Here is a 9,553-nt window from a genome sequence, read left to right as displayed (position 1 = left end):
ATCAATCTTCTAAATTCTCAGGAGAAAAAGATAAAGTTGCAGTGTTGACACTGCATTTAGCAACTCCCAGGAAAACCTATTTGAACTGCTAATCAGTAAAAGCAGACTGAAGTATATTGTAGTCTCTGAAAGAGTATGGTATCTGTAAAAAGGGAAGCAGACAACCTTCTTGGGCACAAGAAAACCACAGTAAGAAATTCACAGTGTTCATACAAGGAACAACCTGCAGCTTGTGATGTAGCAGCTCTGGGCAAACACCAAAGTGACAAAGTAAACGATCACACTGCTTTCTACAGGCAAATGAACAAACATTGCCTTTTGGAGGCAGATTTTACTGACTAATGCACATTGCAAATAACACCTGAAGCCTTAAGACACCTCTGTGAGAGATGAAGCCTGTAGGCATCCAAGCTTCAGTCTCGCAGGCGCGCTGCAGTGCTTGGGAGGTCTGTGTGCGGTGGGGCAGTGTCAGACACTCATCAGAGTGTCTGCAGCAGCACCTGCGCCCCGTCTGCGGCAGGTGAGCGCCGTCGCACCTGGCGGGTGGGCGGTGCGGGCTGCCCGCCGGGGCCACACTCCTGCCCTCGGTGTTGGCAGGACGACGAGGCACGGTGGGGCCCAGCTTGGCCCCCCGGGAGATCCGCAGCTCGGTCCGCACGTCACCGGTACCTCTCAGCCCGCGGCGGGGCGCGGCCGGCAGGCGGCGCTGTCCCGCCGGGTCCGGCGCGCGGGCACTGCTGCCGCTGGGGGTCAATGAGCGCGCGGCGGGCCCGGCTGCGGCTGTAGGGAGTTGGGGGGTGGGAGGGGTGGGGGGCGTCAGGCAGCGAATGGGGCCGGGAGGCCACCCGGGAAGGGGAGCGGATGACAGCGAACGGAGCCGGGTAGCAGCGTGGCGGGGGAACGGCAAATGGGACCGGGCGGCACCGCGTGGGGGAAGACAACGAACGGAACCCAGCAGGCATCGGGAGAGTGACAACGAATGGAACCTGGCGGGCACCAGGGGGTGACAGCTAATGGAGCCGTGCAGCACCGAGGAGTGACAACGAACAGAACCGGACAGGTACCGGGGCCCTGCTGCGCCTGCCGGAAGCAGAACTAAATGCGAGCATAGTAGATAGAGCCGGGCAGGCACCCGGGGATGGTGAGCAGAGACAGGCAGCACCGGGGATGCAAAGGGTTAACGAGCGGGTGGCGGGGCCCGGCTGCGCCTGCCAGGAGTGCGGGGAGAGGGAATCAGCGGGAAGCAGGAGCGAAAGCCGGCAGGGACCCCGGCCGCGCACCGCTCCCGCCTTTCCCACCCCATCTCCGCCGCCCGCCCGCGGGCCAGGCGCGGACGCGAGGCCGGGTCGCGGCGGCGGGACGACAATGCAGCGGGCGGAGAAAGCAGGAGGGGCAGCGCACGGCAACATGGAGGGAGGCGCGGAGCGGGCCAGCCCCTGATGCGGCTCTTTCTCCTCCTCCTCCTCCTCCTCCGGGCAGCGGCTCCGGCGGCGGCTCCCTCCCTGGCGGCGGCTGGCGGCGACGGGTGGAAATGAGCAGGTCGGCGGCGCTTCTCCTCTGCCTGCTGGGCTGTAACGTGTGGAAGGCGGTGACCAAAACCTTAGCGGCGCCCGAGGCGGCTCAAGGTCGGTGCGGGAAGGGCGGCGGGACCGGCCCGCTTTGTGCAGCGGCCCCGGGGCGGCGCGGGGGGGCTGCATTGTGCGGGCGGCGGGGGCTTGGCCGGAGGGTGGGCGGCGGGGCGAGCCCTTTCCCGGCCCCCTCCACGCTCCGGCTGCGGGGCGCAGCGGGGCCCCCGCCCGCTGCAGACCCCCCGCTAGGCCTGGGGTGGTGGAGGCAGCCCCGCGGCGGAGGCGGGTGTGAGCCCCGCGGCCGGGGAGCTTTTGTTAACGGAAGGGGCAGGGGCTGCCGCTGGCCCCATTGTGCAGCCCCCTCCTTCCCTCCCTCCTTCGCTCCGCGCCGCCGGAGCTGTTGCATTGCGTCCTTCTCCCGCCGCCCCCTCCTCGCCGCGTTCGCCGCGGTGGTGGGAGCCGTGCGGTGGGGCAGCAGCGGCGGCCGCAGCGTGTGCCTCGGCCGGTCCGCGCTCTCCGCATCCCCCGGGCTGGCGGCGGGGCTCGGCCCGCCACCCCGGGACGTTTCCGGGCCTCGGCCGGGTCTTTTGTTCGGCGTGGTGGGCTGTTGCCGGCCGGGCCGGGGCCTGTCACGGTGCCGGGCGGCGGCTGCGCCCCGGCGCAGCCGGGAAGAAGCTGCCCCGGCCGGGCAGGGTCGGTTCCCCGCTCCGCCGCCGCCCGGGCGGGAGCAGCAGCCGCAGCGGGGCAGCGGCCGAGACCCTGGAGGCCGCGGCGGCGCTCCCAGCACCTGGGGCAGCTCCTGGGCAGCCGCTCTGGCTGTGCTGGCGCCCTACGGGTGCCGGGGTGCACCTGCCCTGCTGTCTGCACCCGCGGGTGGGCTCGGCGAGCAGGCGATGGTCCGGGCACCTCTCGACCTTGGTTCTGCCTTCGGGGGCAGGAGGGCAGTCCCCCTGCCAGGCTCCGTCAGGGAGCCTGCGGCAGCATCGCTCCTGCTAGGGACTCGGCTGTGTTGGGGCACAGGAAACGTGGATGCATAAGGGCACGAAATCGGTTAGGGGCAACCGTGGCCACCCCCACGGTCACTGTTGGCTTTGTGGAAGGCATTGCCGAGGGGCTGAAAGAGGCATCTGAGATGAGGGGTAATATCCTGGTGTACTCTCCATGGCACTGGGCTGGCAGGATACCATGCCAGAAACACCTTTACAGCCTCCTTCCTGTGAGCTTTCTTGCCTTGCCTGCTATCAAGGATTTACAAGTGATGCCTGCACCAGAAGATGTTTAAAGTAACCTTTTTGAGCTCGCTCTTTTGTGGTCATGTTTGCTGTATGCCAAGATCTAGGTGGGCCTGAGCTGTGCTCCAGGAGGTGTTGGTGTCTTGTAGTAAAATATGCCATGCTAGGCAAGCTGACATCGGGTGTGATGTCAGCACATGCCTTTATTTTAAGGACCAAACAGTGCAGTTCTGGAATAAAATACTAAGCTGTAACTCAAATGCCAGTTAACCTTGGACTGCATGGAGTTTATTGACAAGCATGCCAGAAAACCTACTCTGTCCATCCCTTGAACCAAGGTAATAGCAAAATCTATTGCAATTTGTATGTCATATGGAAAATCTCTTTCACAGATGTGATCAAAGTGGTGAGGTATTGGCAAAATTAGTGCCTTTCAATGCCCTGTTATCTCCTCTTCGGTTGTCAAGTTCACTTCATGCTCTGTGTAAGGACTTGTCTTTAACTGCTGCACTCACAGCAAGCTTGGTAGCTGATATTTAACCAACAGCAGCTATGTCTGTGAGCAGAGCATGTTTCTGTCTAAACAGAATGGTCTTATTTTACCTTTCACATAAGAACAGTTGAGCTTTCATAGACAGCATCGTTAAGCCTCATTAGGAGCCCACTCTCCACTCTTTGAATGGCTAGTGGATAGTAGAGCTGGTCTCATGTTGAATTCTGTTCTCTTTACTAGTTACCAGCTACAGACTATGAGCCTTTTCTTTTTGTTAACCCTTGGTTAAGTTCCTAATCATCAGGTGTGAATATCTTCTTGGGAAAAGAGTTGTGATACCAGGGACCTTCCTCATTTGCGTACCAACCAAAGCTGTTTGAAGGTGAGATTTGTAGTCAGTGTGTTGGGATCATAGAGTCTTAGAATCCTATAATGGTCTGGCTTGCAAGGGACCTCCAAAGGTCATCCAGTCCAACCCCCCTGCACTCAGCAGGGATGTCTTCCACTAGAGCAGCTTGCTCAGAGTCTTGCATAGCTTCACCTTGAAGATCTCCAGGGATGGGGCCTCAGCTACCTCCCTGGGCAACCTGTTGCAGTGTTTCAGCACCCTCATGGTGCAGAGCTTGTTCCTCACATCCAATCTAAATCTGCTTTGCTCTCATTTCAAACCATTGCCCCTTGTCCTGTCACTGAAGGCCTTTGCAGACAGTCCCTCTGCAGCCTTCTTGTAGCTCCTGCTGCTATTAGGTGTCCCTGGAGCCTTCTCTTCTTCAGGCTAAACAATTGCAGCTTCCTCAGCCTGTCCTTGCTGTGAGGATGAGGAGCAAAGCTTTGCTTGGAGCATTTCTCTGGCTGCTTTCAGCCCAGACAGTCCCGACTCTGAATTCTGCTGGGCCAGACTGATGAGGTAATTGGTGAGTATGGAAAGTGTTGGTAATTAAGCTCTGCATTTAGCACCCCGTTTAGAAAATTGCATGGCTTGGGCAAGCTCTGACTTTACTTGATTCATTATGCAGATCTTCTGTAGCCTCTGAAGGTCACAGAGGTAACAACCTCTCAGTTTCAGGAACTTGTTTTCTTTGGTATGGTAAAATCCACACAGATGAGTTGGTAATTTGGGGCAGTGTTGGTGCTTGGAGCCCCCAGGAGTGAGGGTGTCGGAGATCCTTGAAGGTGCAAGGCTCAACATCTTTAACTGCTCTCAAATACATAAAAGTGTGAACGGATCCCTCTTAAACTTAGGGAGCCTTGGCAAATAGGAATTTAAGAGCTCTGTGAAGAGGTAACATTAATCCAGGGGGAGTGGAAGCTAAATGGGTGTAAGCTGAGAAGAGGTTGACTTTCTTTGTCGCCTGTAAGTGCTGCCCAGCAGAAGAGGAGGATGATTCATCTGCAGATGCTGGGGAGGTTCTTTAAAGAGCAATCCCAGGATATGGTGCTGTACTGCAGAAATCTAGTGTGGTTGTTGTCTGCTGCAGCGCCCGTTGGTTTAAACTCACTTAATTCACATTTCAGTAGTTGTTCAAAACTCAGAAGTTGTGAGTAATCAAATAGCCTGTTGATTGGCATGTGTGACCAGACACAGCCTTAAACCAGCCTTCTCCATCCCCCTGCTTTTTCTTTCTGCTTTTAACCTCACACTGACACCTCTCACTGCTTCATGAAAGTTTTAGGGATGGCTGCTTTCTGTGCCAACTTCTGGCCAAGTGCAAGGTTTCAAATAGCAGCCCCCCTCCATCCAGGAGAGGTTTCTGGTAGCAATGAAATGCAATTTTACCATATGCTTGTTAATTTACCAGAAGCCTGGATGGACGTATTTGTGTGCAGGGGAGGAGGCAGGGGCAAGGGGGAATGGTTTGAAGCTGAGGCAGAGCAGGGTTAGACTGGAGCTTAGGAAGAAGCTCTTTGGTACCAGGGTGGTGACACTCTGGAGTAGGCTGCCCAGGGAGGCTGTGGATGCCTCCTCCCTGAAGTGTTAAAAGCCAGGCTGGATGCGGCCTTGAGCAGCTGAGTCTAGCTGAGAGAGTTGGAGTAGATGATCTCTAAGGTCCATTCCAACCTAAGCCATTCTGTGTTTTTGGTGCATGGAAGAACAGAAATGTTGCTCTGCCTTCTGTTAGTACAAGCTTCAGGTGAGTGTTTTACTTTCTGAGCAGTGAGTGGTTACAGCCTTGGTGTGTGAAGAAAACCAGAAGTGCATGGCAAGGAAACCTGCTCAATAGGTGGTGTTAGTTCTGGTGTGCAGGGGACCTGGCAGCTTGGTGGTCCAGCTTTAGTGCATTTCTTACCAACCCTGCCTGAAGCTTGGCTGCCAGCACGGTTGGGAATGATGTTTCTTTTCCATCTATTGGAAATGACCCCAGTAATTTGACCAAGACCTTGGTCTACCTTGAGCATGTGAGTTAGGGAGATGGTTATTTCTCCAGTCAGCCAAAGGCAAATGAATTCACCTCTCCAAGATCCTTACCCCTTCCAGTGTTTGTTGTATTCTGCCTGCTGTACTTTTTGCTGGGTTATTTTCCCTTTGCTCCATACAGATCAGTTCTGCCTCTAGATATGAAGAAAGCTGAGCTCTGAGAGCTGCGCTGTTGGTGCCCTGCCTCTCCCACAGCTCTCACTGGTTTTGCCATTTACCTGTCAGGAAGCACAAATAAGGGAAGGAAGAAGGGTGTGAAGGGTTGTATTTACTAGGCCAAACAAATGTAATACTACTAAATAGGATACATGCTAATAATATACACAAAAACAGTTTGTTTTGGAAAATACCAAGGAGAGCTGAATGCTTATTTTTTGTATCTTTCTTTCCTTCACAAATTCCAGAACCATTTTCCTGTAGGCTGGTTTCCATTAAGTTTTCAATTCACGTGATATCTGGCCTGTTGTGCATGAGTAGGAAGCATCCTGCACGGGCTTTATCCCAACATGAGCTTTAGTATCTGGAGAGATATAAATGTATTTGCCATGAAGATGTGCATATGGTGTAATTTCTTGTTGCTTTTAATAACTGCATGGAATCTTTCACTTCAGAATGTTAAGGCAGAGTCATGTTTGACGTAATGGCAAGCCTGAGCCCTTGACAGTGGGATTTAAGTGCATTTTTAACTCGGAGCTAAGTGTTCATTTCATGTTAAATGCCAGTGTTCTGGATCAGATATTTTCTGGTTCAGTCACTTTTTCTTTGCTAGCTTGAGGAGCAACAGAACTTGAGATGATCTGAAGGAAAAAAACCCACTTATTATAATATAGTCTATAAATCTGACTCACTAGCTGCTTGGGCTGTGTTTAAACAGAGCTACTGTGGCTGTGAAGTACGATTTGAAGAGAGATCCGACACTGAAGGTGTCTTTAATTGCTCCTGCTCTTCTGCAGTGGTATGCAGTCACGGCCTGTGGAGGCTTATTGGGAAGTGCTTTAGGTGGGAGATCAGGAAAATTGTCTTTGCTGCAAGAGTGGTCAAGCATTGGCACAGGCTGCCCAGGGCGGTGGAGGAGTCGCCATCCCTAGAGGTGTTACAGAAACGTGTGGCCATGACACTTTGGACATGGTTTGGTGGCCATGGTCATGTTGGGTCAGTGGTTGGACTAGATGATCTTAGAGGGCTTTTCCAACCTAAAAATTGTGTGATTCTTCATGTACACCAGGAGGTGAAGCCTCCCCATCACTGTGTGTGGGAGCCTGCCCATGGGGTGACTCTTGTCAGGGCCACTCTCAGCCCCTGCCCTGTGGGGACCAGGCTTTGAGGAGACAGCACCTGCAGCTAGCAGGGAGGAAATGGAGTGGGGGGAGGCACTAAGGGGAAGGAAGTGGCAGCATCCTTTAGCTTGGGGGTGGTGACAAAGGATCTGAATCCAGTAAGGTGCAAATTGTTTCTGTGTCTTCTGAAGCTTTAGCTGCTGAAGGGTTGTGTGGCACTTGCGAGTGTGCAGAGCAGCGTCCTACAGAGAAGGGCAGCTTACTTTGGCAGGCAGTGAAGGCTGAGATCAAGAAGAGGCAGAGGCCTTTCATCCTTTGTGAGCCAGGACCTGTACTAACGCAGCAACAAGTGGTTCTCAAATGGTGGTGTGAAGCTTGCTTGATACTAAAGCAACAACAGATGAAGGTAAATGCTGTACTTGGGCTGCTGCTGGGAGGAAATTAATGAATGATCAGTTGTGTGCAGGCCTCTGGCTCTCCGTGCCATGAGCAAAGTGAGGGTGAGATGCAAACCCCTCATCTCTGTGAATGTGAGACTTCTCATGCAGGAGATACACAATTGTCATCCAAGGCAGCAGGCATCTCGCCTATCTTGGCTAGTCATCCATGGCCCTTGTATGGATGGGAAGATCTGAACTTTCCAGCTGGAGTAAGCACCTCTGATCAGATGAAGCACACTGTGTGGATCTCTGCTGACCAGGATGGCAGCCCGGGCAAGGCTGTTTGTGCTTCCACTGACTCAGGTCAATCCACAATGTTGCTCTCTGGCTGGGCTGCTGAATGTGTACTATGAAGGAAGCTGTGTGGAAGAGCACTCCATCTGGGGTTACCTGCCTGGGTTGCCTTGCATTTCCCAGGGCTCCAGTAGGAGCTGTCTATTTACATTTCCAAACGGTTTCTCTTTGTGGCATTGTGCTTACAAGCCTAAGTGGTTCACTCCCAAGAGTAAATAAACAAAAAGAAAGGGTTGGAAACAAGGAAGGAGGCTTGCAGAGCTGTTTGGGCTTGTCTGCATGTTTTTTTCCCATGTTTTTAATTAGCTTTGTATTCCCAAGAGCTGATTTATTCTGGCTTAAGCTGCATTGTTACTCTCACCTTTGTCTGCTTTCTCTTGCTGGTGTTTGTGTAGCAGTGTGGCAAACCAGACTGAGGAAGTGATCCAACTGAAAGCTTCTGTATGCACCAGTTGAGGCTTCACCTGGGTCACTTTCCCAGCTGGATTCATTGGGAGTTGCACAAATGCAGTTGCTAGTACAGAAGAAAGGGCTGAGAGGAGCCCATAGGGAGGACAAGGATTCTGTGGCAGCAGTGCCAGTTGATGAAGGATTAAATCATTTGGAGAACTACAATGTAAGATGCAGGGTACAACAGTCAACTGCTTCAGAATTTCCTGCTCAGAGGAGGTGGCTGTTGTCTAACAATCTGCTACCACCACTTTGCTCTAAGACAAATCATACAGAATTCACTGAAAGCCAGTTTCTTGACCATTAATTGTTGCCTGCAGTAGATGGTAAAGCTGCATGAGAGCAGTGAATGCTGACAGACCTAGACCTAGGCACTGGCAGGTGACTGGAGACACTTTCTGCTGCAGCCATCTCTCTCCATCAGGACAGGTTTGTGTCCCAGCCACAGTCCAGTTTGTATCCTGCATGGTGGTTTTAACAGATCCCCAGCCATAGTTTCAGCTCCAGGGGACTGTGAGTTGCAGTGCATAGCAGTGCTGCTCCCAGCTGTAGGGTACTGGGTGGGTTAGTACCTGAGTCATCATTTTTCTCTGGCTGTCCCCAATGGCTTGAGAGGAAATGATGTCTTCTGGCTTGTGTAGATGCTGAAGACCAGGTGGGATGAGACCTTGAGCAACCTGGTCTATGGAAGGTGTCCCTGCCAATGCCAGAGGTTTTGGAACTAGCTGATCTTGAAGGTCCTTTCCAGACCAAAACCAGTCTGTGACTCTGTGACATGTGGAGGGCAGTGCTGGGCAGGCAGCGCAGCACTCTGGTGGAGAAACGTCTGTGAGCTGGCTGTGAGTGGAGGATGTGGTGTGGTTAGCGCACGGTGCCTGATAGTGGCTGGTCACTCCTGAGCTGGCTGTCAGCCAGAGAGATCCCTACTTTCCTCCAGCCGTGGCCTTGCTTTCCGTTGTCAGTGCACTTCTGCATTGGTGTCTCCTAGGTTAGGCAGTCTGTTGGGAGATGAGAAGTTTTCACATGCCCTACCCATCTTCCTCCCATCCCTGTGTTGTCTGTCTCATCATGAAAGGCTGCAGGAAAGAAATGTGCTCAGGAGCTCTGGGGGCAGGACAGGTGGTCTGCAGGGGGTGAACATGCAGCAGAGCAGTCAGCTCGTCCAGGCAGCACCTTGTGTTTGCAGGATGGGTGGCATGAGCTAAGGATGGGAGCAACAGTTGCTCTCTTTGCTTCCCTCTGAATCCTGCTCCCAGCAAGTTCTGACACCTGCTGAGTGTCTTGCTGACCTGGACAACTACTGCAGCAGTTCAAAAAGCTTCTCGTGGTGGTAATGTTGAGAGGCAGAGGGAAACACAGCAGTCTGCCTGTTCCTTGGGCTTT

General features: G+C 53.5%; 1 protein-coding gene across 2 annotated transcripts in view; it reads left to right on the top strand.

The window, feature by feature from the left end:
* The first annotated feature begins 828 nt into the window (after positions 1 to 828).
* FAM171A1 (family with sequence similarity 171 member A1) overlaps positions 829 to 9,553 on the top strand; it is a 79,204-nt gene continuing 70,479 nt past the window's right edge. The window contains exons 1-2 of one of the 2 annotated variants that reach the window (XM_054161052.1): positions 829 to 1,060; positions 1,480 to 1,625. In XM_054161052.1, coding sequence (XP_054017027.1) covers positions 1,532 to 1,625 — 94 coding nt within the window. In that variant the 5' untranslated portion in view covers positions 829 to 1,060; positions 1,480 to 1,531. Of the gene's footprint in view, positions 1,626 to 9,553 lie in introns of both variants that reach the window. The other variant, XM_054161051.1, reaches the window with a different exon arrangement.

This window comes from Dryobates pubescens, chromosome 4 (assembly GCF_014839835.1).
Source record: "Dryobates pubescens isolate bDryPub1 chromosome 4, bDryPub1.pri, whole genome shotgun sequence".
Lineage (NCBI taxonomy): Eukaryota > Metazoa > Chordata > Aves > Piciformes > Picidae > Dryobates > Dryobates pubescens.
The sequence above is the reverse complement of the archived record's forward strand: the minus strand, read 5'-3'. Positions and strand labels throughout refer to the sequence as shown.